Here is a 13,300-nt window from a genome sequence, read left to right as displayed (position 1 = left end):
TGATGTTCAAACTTTTCTAAAGTTTCCCAGAATTATCCATTTCACTCAAAATTTTACTGTATGTTGATTTCACATATATTTTTTTTTTTTTGAACTCAAAGTCTTCTGCAGGTGATTGTAGACCAGTACTTGGTATGGCAATGTCCTTATCCCATGAGGCAGTTAACTGAGTTTCATATATACAGATGAGGTTCAGTTATCATAATTATGGTTGTTGCTATCATTGTTGTCACTGTTAATATCAACCTTCTATCATTCTCAACATCATTTTGAGCTGTTATTCTAATGTTAGTGCAACATGAATACAACCTATGATAATGCCTACAGAGTTCATCACAATAGCTTCATTATTCATGGCTGTAATGTGATGTTTTACATATTCAAATGTCACTTTATTCTTCTCTGTAACGATACAAACAGTTTTGCTAATTCAGGGAGGATATGCAACTGAAGACTGTACATGTTCCTGAGGACATTTGTGTCAGACACAGTGTTCAATTATCACTACTGTTGCGGAGCAAGGTGATGTTGATCACATACATATGTCTAGATTTAAAGAAGCAAAGAAACAAACAAAAACAAGAAATCATATATTTTCTATACAGTGATTGGATGGTCATGTTGATTGAAGATGTTTAAATGAATGCCTTTGTAAATAAAATGCAACAAATATACAGAACCGTGGCATTGTCATTTAGTATCATTACTCTATGTCTTCTCTTAGTTGTGAATATCTATTTGTGAGAAGAGTAATGTGCATGTTAACTTAGCTGTGGCATGCATAATGGGCTTCATAGAGTCCACAGTTTGCTTCAATGTACAGTGTGTCTAGAAGTATACACTCAACCAAAAAAGTAAGTTCCCCCTAGCATTTTTGGATATATCTCAAAAAGTATTTTACCGATTTTCATAATTTTTTTTAATAACTTTTTTTTTCCATGCATTTTGACATAAAATGCATTTTTTTTTCACACCAATAGTGATATCTGGTGGCAATGATACGCCATTCATGTTATGAGTAATAAAATTACTTATCCAATCCCATTTGAATTATGAAAATCGGTGAAATACTTTTTGAGATATATCCAAAATTACAACTTTTTTGGTTGGGTGTATATAATAATTATATATTATTTAAACTGAATATACAAAGTCTATAATTCCTTTTATGACACAAATACACTTGTAGCAGAGAGGGGATTTTTTCTTTAATGAACACATCTAAACAGAAAAGATCAAACACTAAAACAATATGATCAGAAACATTGAAGCCAGAGGTTAGCCCTCTCTTCATGGGATCTGTCACCAATACTGAGATCTTGTTTGAGGTTTTGGGGTGTTTTTTTTTTTCTTGTTTATATGTTTATACATTCTTGGTGCTATTTATGTATATGTTGCAAATAAAGATGCATCATTGATGCACTGTGTTGGTAGCATATACTCTGTAAAAGTGGAAATTTTCGCGGTGTTGAAATTTTCGCGCATTTCGCGCAACCAGAAACTAGCGCGAAAATAAAAGCACGCGAATATTTTTGCTTGCCATATAGCCCTGTGTGTGATGTCTTGATTCCACGGATTTAAAAACACGCGAAACTCTTCTCACCCAGCCTAGCGCGAAAAATTACTCGCACGAAAATATCCACTTTTACAGAACATAGAGGGAATGTAAAAAGATCAAGTGTGAACATTTTGTGTCGATTTGCAGAGGTTTTTTTACTAATCCACAGTCATCTAGAATGGATTATAATTTACATATTCAACCACCTGAAACACATTTTGCTATTTTTTAAATCTGAATTCTAGTAAGTTTTTAGGGCATAGCTTGAAGACTTTGTCACTTCTTTCTCTCTGCATTGTCGAAGCAGACTCGTGAGCTTCATACGGGGCATAGACACTCCAGTATATGTGAAAGTTTGAAACACATCAAAGATATGCCAGAGTAACAAGATAGCGAGACAGATAATTTGGTAATTAATGTAGCACTTGTATTATTTGTCATATTACCCACATCAACACATCAAATAAGTGCGGGAAAAGTAGTTCGAAATAATACAAGGTGGTTAAATTCACATAATTGACAGAGTCAGTGAATATCATACATATTAATTGTACAAAATATTGAGGTACAATACGTAGACTAAAACTGCAAGGGCAAAATGCAGGAGGGATTGAATTGACTGATATAGTGGAGAGAAATAAAAAGCAAACATGAAAAAAGTATAAAACAGGCAGAGTTTGGAGAAGGGGGATTATCTGTGGTGAAAATCCATGTTTTGTTCAATGCCATCGCAGATACACCATCAACTGATTTCCATTTAAACATTTCCACGTTTAGAATCTTTTGAAAATGCTGATATTATGTCTTACAGTGAGTTGTTTTGCTTCTTGTTTTTCTATTTATTATTTTTCTTATATTGGGGGGGGGGGGGGGTTCTTGCCTAAATCCAAAACGGCTTCTTCATACCATAAACAAGGGAATAAATGATAAAGACAGACTATCTACAGAAAATAATTATAGTAACACAAAGTACTGTAATACATATAAAAGAATTAAGCTCTTTACATATTCAAATATGATTATCATCGACGTTATATTTTTGTTGCCACAGGAAAATGTCCCATCAAAGGCGGAGAAAAAATCAGAAAAGAAAAACAATTAACAGCCTGATTAATTCTACAAACTGCGAATCCAGCATTATATTGAGTGAACGCGTGTAAGCGACATAAACATTAATGTAGACGGATTTTTCACTACGTAAAGTCAGGCTATCAACTGGATTGTCAAACCCGAAGTATAAAATTTTTAGCCTCGTGAAAGCACCTTACCAAATATTGATTACATTTCGATGGCGACATCCTCTTTGTGTATAATTGTTATCATCTCGTTGGTTGCATGTCTACTTCTGGGAACGGCGCACAACGAAACCCGCGAGTATCGCACACGCCGTGAAGAACATGGATGGCGTCGTCATACCCACGCTGTCGGTAGTAAACGGGGCACTTGTGGCTGTCGGCGGGGGGACCGTCACTGCATTCGAGATTATGAACACATTACATTGTGACGTCATTATACTTCTAGCATACTTGTAATCCGTCACCACTAAACGGTCGTTTTATGTAATTTTGCCACGATCTCAAAACGTACTGTAAAGATTGTAAATTGTGAAGCAGATGGATATGAGATAGAAGTTATTTCAGTTGTCCAGTTCAGTCAGCTATCTAAAGTGCCATATAAGTACGACCACGTAGGTACAAGGCGAGCTTGCCTACAACTTACCTCCTTGTTCGATCATGAAGCTATACAATAATAACAAAATTGAACACCGCAACTCGCGGCTGCTAGGCATCGTTTAGCAGATGAGATGACCTTATAACGAACGAAATGATTTTACACCCCTTGAACAAAGGCTGATACCAAATTTTATGATTGAGCGATGGATTATGAACTATGCAGTCCCAGGGGACTACAGTATTGGGATTTTCATATTTCGCATAAATGAACAAAATTAGCCGTTGATCACCTCAAGAAGATAAAGGGTGTCTATAGAACAACTATCTCGGATTTGGGGGACTGAATGATCAAAAAAATCACGGTCTCATAATATTTATGAGCCAGATGTATCTGGCCTTGCTATTCTGCGGTCAAGACAGTCTATCTATACGCAATAATTTTTGCACACGCCTAATCTGCCGAGTCGACACTATGACATTTAATCATTTTTTTTTTTATTATACATGTACATAGCATAATTATACTAGTAGTGTAACTGGTTTACCACCTGTCGTACAACGCGTCTTTGGCGTCCACCATAAAGAAAATTATAATCTTTTTAAAGTCGGCGGGGATGGAGGATGCAAGATTATTAACCATCTCATCACACATTTTTGGCGCAGAGTGGATTCCGCAATCGCCGCCAAGGAACGCGAGCGCGTTAAAAAAGATAGAAGATAATAACGATGATCACAACATGGAGTTTGCATGCGTCGAACTATAAATGGGTCGCAATGTAAACACACAGTGCTGTGATAGAGCACTGATTAAAAGACTGACGGCTCTGACTCACCTGCCGTGATTTGCCTCAAGCTCCTGAAAGTATCCGCCCAGGGGGACGCGCTGCGGAAGAATACCGGGATGTTACCCATCGGGGCAGGAACCGTCACGGTCTCCCCTCCTACTGAAGTGATGGTTTCATCCCAGAGGAACACCCAGTTTTCCGGCGGAAGATACACTTCCCAGCTTTCTACGCCCTGCTCGTAGACAGGCGCAACCAGCAGGTCGTTACCGAACATGTACTGGTACTGGATATCGTAGGATGTCTCGTCCTGCTCGAAGTGCAGGAAGAGCGGTCTCTGGACGGGTATGCCGCGCTCGTGGTTCTCCCGAATCGTGGCGTTCACGTAGTCGTTGAGGGCGACGTAGATTTCCGTGTGTCGCGCGAACTCGTACATCGTGTGGGAGCTAGAGTAGAACTGCCAGTTTTCGTCGGGCCGGTTGCCCTCGTGGGTCCGCATCATGGTGGTGAAGGCGGCCATCTCGGCGTAGCGGAGGAAGAGCTCCTCCGTCCTGGTGACGTCGAAGAGCGATGTGTAGCCGCCGATGTCGAAGTGGTTCATCCCGTAGCCGGATATGCCCAGCGAAAGGGCGCCCGGGATGACGGAAGCGATGCCGTCAGCGAGACCGTAATCCACAAACTGGTCACCAGCCCAGGTCATGACGCTGAACTCCTGCGATCCGGTGTAACCAGCACGCATCCAGAACAGGATCTCTCCCAGCTGGCCCGCCTCCTCCACCCCTTCCCGGTTCACCTGAGCCCAAATCGCCGGCCACTTGTTGTGGATGTCTGTCCCTTCCGCTCCGCTGTGGAACACCGCGTCGATGGGGAGATACTCCCCGAAGTCTGCCATCCAACCCCCTATCCCCAGATCCAACATGTTCTGCTTGATTATCCTGTCCTTGTACCACTGCGCGGCATCAGGGTTGGTGAAATCCACTATCCCGCAAAAGAACTCTCCATAATCGACAATGTAAGGGTCTCCACTCGTGTTTTTGATTAGATAATCCTCCCTCGCCGCTTCTTGATACAGGCTCCCTTCCCTGTTGAGATTGGGGTTGGCGTAGACGAGAATCCGAATACCGCGCTTCTTCAGATCGACAATGACCTGATCCAGATTAGGGTACTGTTCAGGATCCCACTCCCAGTTCCAGAAGAGGCGTCTACCAAAGGATGTTGTGATGCGCCCCGCCCAGTCTTGAATCCAAATGCCACTCACTCTTATCCCATGAGCCTGTATGAGATGACGAAAAGTCGAACAAAGTAAGATGAATAATTCATAAGTTACGCTCGGTGTATGCTAATCATCAGTGCATTAACTCGTCACCTTTCGAAAATGCTATAGGCAGCACTCCTCAAGGTTTAGGACCTGATAACCTAAAAAGATGCATCAACTAACTAGCATTGGATATAACACGAGGCTTATGTATATATTATCCATGTCAGGTTGATGCATTGTGTAGCAACTGCGTCTAAAAACAGATCACCAAATTATCGAAGACATTAAATCTAGCGAGTTATCTTTCTATACTGTTACTGAATATTGTAGAAGTCGAACTATTAAGAGAACGAAAAAAAAAATGTTGGAGTGATTCCTTTCGTAGGATACTAAGAAGCATCATAATAGGGAAAAAGCAAACAGGAGCCATTGTCTACCCCTTCACTTTGTTTCTATTACAAATTTGCCCGATCATCACACCATTACAATATACGTAACCGAAATATTGCCTGCAGATGCAGAAATTACGTCAGCAGATCAATAGGGCAACCCGGTGTATTACGTGATAATCAAATGTTCCATAGTTTACCGCCAAACAAAAATATACCTCACCTCTGCAAGGGCCAGATATTCCAGCATCAAGTCTGTGCCCCCTTGCACCCCGATGATGGTCCCGTTGTACACCCACTCCGGCGGCATCGGCTGTCTGCCCAGGTAAGCCGTCATCTGCTCCACCAGTTCCACATAGGTCGCCCCCGTGAAAAAGTAGACTCGACCAGGGGAATCCCCCCACAGTTGAATCTCGTGGTACGCGCTAGATCGGAAGTCAAACTCGGAGTACGCGTTCGTCGTGAAGTGCGCGTAGTACTTGCGACTGGAGAGGAAAGTGGGCTGCGCCCAGTAGGTGGTGTAATAGTCGCCTCCTCCCCCGTCGCGCTGGTCGGCTAGGAAGGTGATCTCGTAGTTTTTGTCGCGGCCGACACCCTACAGTTCAAAAACACATCACATTCTCTAAATAAGAAAGCATTCCCCTTCCGCGAACTTATCTAAGCGCATGTTTAAGTACAGCTTCAACATATAACTTGATATTGTAATTACTTTGCAGAAACGAAAACTTGCAGATTCTTAGTCTTTGTCACTTGACAGATTGACATGCATACCAACGTCATGTAGAAATAATGTCAATATACATTGATTCTTTAAAAAAATGTAAATAATTGATTTTGATGATTGCTTGTTGTTCTGTTATCAATCACACTTCAGGAAGCTGTTACTGAGGGGTACGAACGAAACGGTGTAGGTGTAGGCAAACCTAGCAAAATTCATATTATCAGTTGAATTCCTTCTTTCGCTGTTTCAATTTCAGTTTGTGTTCCTGTCGAGAACAGCGTCTGATTGGAGTCATGATAATGACGAGTAAAGTAGATAATTATGGAATAGTAAGAAATAAATGAATGTATAAATAATGAATAAATAGGTACAGATGAATAAGTAAATGACTAAAATCAAATGAATGAGTAAATAAATGCATAAATGACTGAATTAATGAATAAACATAAATAAATGAAGAAAATAATAGACAAACAAAGAGAGAAAAGGACTGGTTCCGGTTACCTGTTCTTGGATCCATATTGGGAATGTCCTCCCGCGCATGTTGAAGTATGAGAACTGTTCGCCACCGCCGTAAACACGCTCGTCGGCCTCGGCGACGAGGCGCAGCCAGATGCGATTGATGCCGTCGTCGACCGAGCTGAACTCCCCATAGTAATTACCGTCGACATCACTCACCAGTTCGAAGACAACCTGAGCAGATCAGTCATTGCGCATTAAAGGAGAATAGAGGACTTGGTTTCATAATTCCTTCTGATTAACATCAATCTAGACATTATGGGCTTGCGGTTCATCATTAGGCAGCATATGCTCCCAACATACGCCTTCAGTTCATGTTTGGCTTTGAGTTGTTGTTTGTATAATTTAGAATCCATTAGTTACCCGGAAAGCAGTTAAACCTATAAAGAAGGCGCAACTATAAAATGTACATTGTATAGAGAAACATCTTGCGCATTTCTTTTGTTGTGTGTAAGTTTCTATTTCACTATCTAAATTCGTGCTTTAGTTCTTAATAATCTCTTGGAACTTTCAAGGACTCTTGTAATAAAGTCATAAGCGCATCCACTGCTCCTTTTCGTTTGTATATCGCGTTTTGTTTTGTTCTTCAATTCGTGTTTGACTTACCTATATGGATGTTCATAGTAAATGTATACGTATATCATGGCTCGACGCTAACTTTTTTGTTTGGTGGCCCGATGGGGCCACCAAAATCCTAAATTTCAAATTTTTGGTGGCCCGAGAGAAAAATTTGGTGTCGCGAAAAAACACAATAAAAAACATTAAAAGTCCCTTTTTTTTAATGAGTCAAATATTTAAGATTTATGATAGTAGGAATTAGAAGTTGGACATATGTACTCATAAATAAACTTCAACAAACTTGCAACACTCACTCTCAGGCATTCATTCAGTCCTTTTCATCCATCCTTTGAACAAATTTAACTGCTAATTTCCGGCGCAAAAAGTTACGAATTTATTGACATACTTTTCAAAAAATTTTGGTGGCCCGAGGCGGGCCACCAAATTTGCCCTTTTTTGAAATTTGGTGGCCCGACTTTCATTTTTGGTGGCCCCGGGCCATCGGGCCACCGTTAGTGTCGAGCCTTGCGTATATAATGAGAAAGAGAGAGAGAGAGAGAGAGATGCATAAACATCTGGTGTTACGTAGAAGTCAGGTGAATCGTTTCGTGATTGCTTCCTTTACTCTGATATTATATAATAGTCATTTATCCATCGCTTCAGCACGAAAGCGTTTTCACTTACTTGAGGAACAGAGGACCAATTGCTTGCTTATTAGTCTAACAGAAGTATCAAATAAAGTATGTTCAAGATCCCGTTTCATAAAACTTGTTATCAGTAACAACTGCCACATTTCTTTGACAAATTTGCTCTCAGCCAATCAGATGCAAAGATTTCAGTAGCTTATACTAAAGGCTATCGTAACTTGTTATTGAAAACAAGTTTTATGAAACGAGGCCCCGATCTGCAATCTCATAACGCTGAAATAAAGATAACGGAATGTCGGTATCAAAATTCATCGGAAATTATAACCTAGGATATGGTAATACAATACATACCCGCGTATGTAAGTATGATTATATTAATGCCTCATAATTGAGGCTGCAACATCAGTGAGTATAATAGGTACTGGACGCTGATGTCCTTGAATCAATGACCCAGCAAATTGTGATGAAGTTGCGCGTCCTCTTTCATTTAACCCTCTGCATCCTACATTCATTTCCTGTCCATAGGTTTGTGTGTGAAATTGGCATGGAAAGGGTTGGTAATATACTCCGCAGCAAATTATACGTCTATGTACAATGTACATTGCTTACGTGCATTGAGGTCAATGTGAGAAACACACATGACATTGTACCATACAATTTCTTGATGCAGGTGCACTTTTGCAAAATGTTCTCACAATAACTGTATATAGGCCAACATTAGTTTTGATTGTGCTTTCATCCTTTCTGTCATTGCACTTATAAATGCGGTACACTTGAGCATAATATAGAGTCATCAAGTTTGGGTCGGAAATTGTCACTAGTATGTTTCGGACCATAAACTGACGACCGAGGGGAAAAATAAGGGACGGAAAAGGTGACTGGGACTTTGAGAGGCGTGAGTAAATACACTTTACGGCTTCAACGCTGATATCTCGATAATAGCCCAATTCTATTATAATTTTGCTGAGCCGGGGCAATTTAGGGCCGTAAACATACCAGTAACCTACCTTTGTCAGAATGAGGAGAGAAGCTACAGACAAAATATGGATGACAACATTGCAGTATGTTTGCCGTTACGCGTCATTCTATATATCTATGTATTTATTCGGTGAGATCTTTATCAAAATAAATAGTTTCGGTGAGAGCAGCCTACATATCATACTTTTATACAATCTCTGTCGGTGTATTCGTGAAGAAAAGAACCACTGCTGAAAAATCTTCCGTGCCATCTGTTTTCTGTCAGTTTTTTGCCATTTAACATCAACTACGCGTAATATTTTTTTTTTTCCTTGTGAACAGATCAATTTACCTTCGCATATACATTTGAAACGGAACTGAAATTGATATGAAATTAATTTAACTCTGACGAACTTCTCAGGACCGCTGCCATGAAAAGCCTGTGACATTTTCTGTGAAGACCGGTATATTCTTTGATTGGTATTGACAGTATAACGGCTAAGAAAACACACAAGATAATTTCAGAAATTACATTCTTTCACTGGATTTTGACTTACAGGAGAAGTCCAAAAAGAACATTATATAAAAAAAACGAATACACATAGGCCTATAATCATATACAATTTATGCACACATTATATACCCTTTTTTATCCTATCAAAATGCTGAAAAATCTGAAAAAGTGACTGAAAGGGCTCATAAATCGTCCAAATCTCTTTATATTCATTGAGGTAAGTTGAGCTATGTCACCCGTTTGCCCATTCATCTTCAGATGATATAATTAATCGTGAATTAATTTCATTGATATAAACGTGTTTATGACGCATAAATAAACAGACGCATAATTATAGAATTATCATCTTGTAAATTCAAAAAAGTAAGTTAAAGGGTATAAACTGTACAGCGATATCCTCTCGGATATTTTAGTTTTCAATGCAATTCATAAAAGTATACCTTATATGCAGCATATACGCCGACATTTCCTCATATTTCTCGCGGAAGTGCAACGAATCACGTAAATTACCAACACTTTAAGTTCTAGTTTCAAATAATTCGTTCTTCTAAAGACCATACATACGTTCTTATGAATAGTAAGGCCGAATTGACTAATTCAATAATTATTTGCTCGTCAAAGGAAGAGAGAAAAACCCGACATTTGACTAAAAACAAACAAAACAAAACAAAACAAAATAAGATTCGGCTCAGGTTGACGCATCAAAGTGCTAGTTTCAGAAACGGCTAACATTTACTAACCTGTAAAAGTCCTTGTCTGTCAAAAGTAACTCGGACTCTATCAGCATTCGACGAATCGACCACGAAATCGAGAAGGGCGACGCGTTCCTGCACGAAGTCTGTCACGTCGTAGTTGCCGAATTGGCCTTCGTACGTCGGCGCACCCGACCCGGCGAAAATACACGGTGAGGAGGACGAGTGCTCCATTAGCAGAACGCCGTTGAGCGACACCGAAACATGGGTGGCATTACCAGTGACATCGAACGCTAAGGACATCGAACATGTCCAAGCCACCAGGGCGATCACCAATCTCACCTTCGACGCCATGCTCGACGCTTCCGACTTTTCTCTTCTCTGTAGGCAAAGCTGTCGCGTTACATTCGTGGCATGAAATGCCGCGTGGGGAGTCAAATCAACTGGACTGAATCTTATACTTCGCCTTTGCGCAGGGCTAGTCCGTTCCCACGAACTGCAAGACCTCTATAACGTTATTACAAGCTCATCTGCATTGTCTATATAGGATCGAATGGCAGACGTGTAATATCCTTGGTCATGAGATCAAGGAGGCGCCGCAGAGATGGGGAGGGTCGTAAACGTGTAAATAAACATTACGACGAGGACAGAGGGCCGTTACAGACCATGTTGTCAATCTTCACTTCCAATGTTATTCTCACTACATGATTGGACGGCACTGTACAGAGAGCACAACGCGATGTTAGAGTATAAAATAAATTGTTATATGTGTTGAAAAAAAAAATAATTTCGCTTGATCACTTTGTCACTGTGATCATATTCAATATGTTTATGCTGATGAACCGCGAATAAAAAAGTTGACTGCAATGCAATGACATCATCAAAAAGGAAAATCGAAATTTGAATAATCATCCCCTGCGACCCACACTTTAAAGATACATGTATAAAGAACTATTCAATTACTGAGTTTTTGTTCATCTCCCCATTTTTGAATTTGTATCAAACATGATTGATAAAATAATGTCATATTTTATGATTAGCTACAGTATATAGACTTGACGCTTACCATGAAAAAAGAGAGGTTTAAATTCCCAAAATGAGACCTTCTTTCCTGAATTTACAGTCATGCAAAGCAGTATCACTTCTGAATAAATTCAACTAGACATAATACATGTACAATGTATTTTCTCTTTAATTCACAATTGCGATATAAAGCGACTTTGAAATGTGCGATGCTTAAATAATCTGGCTTCCAGACCATCTGCGCGTACTAATTTACTTCCAAGAATATCAACGCCCTCTATCAACGAAAGAAGTACATGTATGAGGTTGAGCTGGATCCTCGTTCTGTGAGCTGGATGGTCTGCTTTTCGGCAAAGACGGCGACTCTGTAGCTGGCGGCTACCTTGTCGCCGAAGAGTGCGTATTTTGTGGGAGTGATTTAAATAGGCAAAGGAGCTGGAAATCAGACTACAGGGCCCCGTCTTATAAAGACTTCAAATCAATCACAAGTCCCAAAATCAATCGCAACTTGCATTGCAACTCTCAAGAAACTTGTGATTGATTTCTATCACAAGTCTTTATAAGACAGGCCCCTGGTATGCCAAAAGGGTTGAGTTATCGATGTTGATACTTTTCAATCCAATGGGAATTGCAGTGCAGTAGAAAATTTGTCTGAAAAAAAAAATGGCATAAAAATTTCCTAGGAAAACTATTAAAATGTGATCAAAATCAGTTGAAAAATAAGGTAATCATGACATACGCTGCATTGAAGTTTTGCTAAGTTTTCAGTACAAAGTTTTTATACAGTCAATGTGAATATGCAAATAGTGAAGTGATGATGTCATCCCTTCCAAAACTGCCGTACACTTATAGGTTGAACATGAAATTTTGTAATTTCCCGTTATTCATTCAAACGCAATTACACCAGTCTCAAATTCTGTTGGTACATCTTACTGATCATTATTCTGATGTTATTCAAACAGGAATAACATCATGTTTTACACTTTGATAACAGAAACATCAAATTTTTGTCATTTTTTAGTACACCATCAATAGGAAATATATTGTGAGGTGATGATATGACATCATCAGCTCTCTCATTTGCATATTCATATCAATAATCATACAACTAACTGCATTTCAAAACTCCTCGACAGCATTTCATTACTTTATGGCATGTCTGGCTGGAACACACAGAAAGCATGACAGGTTGGAATAGGCCTGAAGTTCCACCTCTTATTGCCGCCACTAGTTACATTAAAGATGGTAGGACAAACTTACGCCAAGCCTCTCTCATCTTCAAAACAAACACAATCACTGCACAATCTAGCTTGGTATCATGTGTTACTACTAACACCATATTTATTCCCTTTTGTAATGCACATCATTACACATCTTTTCTTAGAAAACATGTACAATAGGTCTACAGTTCCAAGAACATTTCCCATCACATACACCACAAAAAAAAAGAATTATAAAAATGCATCAGATGAAGTATTCAACATATGTAATTTCATCAAATGAAAGTACAAGTATATAGACAATATAATTATACTGAAAACCACACTTAAGACTAAAGACATTCGCCCTATCTTATGTCTTGCAGATGATCTGCAGTGTCCTTGATGTGCCACATGAGTGCGTCTACATACAGTAAATCTCACCAAGTCAACGCAAATAGAGCCGAAGAAAATCTGCCGACATACCCAAATGTTGGGCGGAGGTCACAAAGTAACTGACAAATGGAACAAAAATTTCAGGATTTTTTCATTGTGTCAACTTACGCATTTTGTCAGCTTATGTAATGTTAACCTGCACATGATTTGCAGTAATTCAGAAATCCATAAGAGCCCATCTCCGTGCGACAAAGTTAGCATTTGTTAATTTGTTTTCTTTTGTCAGTTATCTTTTATTACACTTTTCCCATACCCCCTGAATAACCACATACATGAAAAATAAATGCAATTTGAATACACACACATAATACTGTATAATATTCAAACATCCCAGCTTGCACCTTTTTATCCTCT

At 39.4% G+C, this 13,300-nt stretch overlaps 1 protein-coding gene across 1 annotated transcript; it reads right to left on the bottom strand.

Annotated features, from left to right (window-relative positions):
* Positions 1-2,897: 2,897 nt before the first annotated feature.
* Positions 2,898-10,622, bottom strand: LOC139734103 (sulfoquinovosidase-like). The gene is made up of 5 exons (XM_071644917.1): positions 10,317-10,622; positions 6,886-7,074; positions 5,884-6,255; positions 4,065-5,286; positions 2,898-3,028 (listed from the first exon to the last, which is right to left on the bottom strand). Exons 1-5 carry the CDS (start codon positions 10,620-10,622, stop codon positions 2,898-2,900), a joined length of 2,220 nt encoding a protein of 739 aa, XP_071501018.1.
* Positions 10,623-13,300: the final 2,678 nt, after the last annotated feature.

The sequence above is a fragment of the Diadema antillarum genome, unplaced genomic scaffold, assembly GCF_040938485.1.
Source record: "Diadema antillarum isolate AM-2024a unplaced genomic scaffold, OU_Dant_1.0 seq00000510_RagTag, whole genome shotgun sequence".
NCBI classification, from domain to species: Eukaryota; Metazoa; Echinodermata; class Echinoidea; order Diadematoida; family Diadematidae; genus Diadema; species Diadema antillarum.
The sequence above is the reverse complement of the archived record's forward strand: the minus strand, read 5'-3'. Positions and strand labels throughout refer to the sequence as shown.

Excerpts from the sequence above, each read along its gene's own strand:
- LOC139734103 (XM_071644917.1), bottom strand. The coding sequence starts at position 10,622 with ATGGCGTCGAAGGTGAGATTGGTGATCGCCCTGGTGGCTTGGACATGT. Across the intron at positions 7,075-10,316 it reads ACAGACAAGGACTTTTACAG|GTTGTCTTCGAACTGGTGAG; the intron begins GTTAGTAAATGT and ends TGATCTGCTCAG. Across the intron at positions 6,256-6,885 it reads CAATATGGATCCAAGAACAG|GGTGTCGGCCGCGACAAAAA; the intron begins GTAACCGGAACC and ends TTTGAACTGTAG.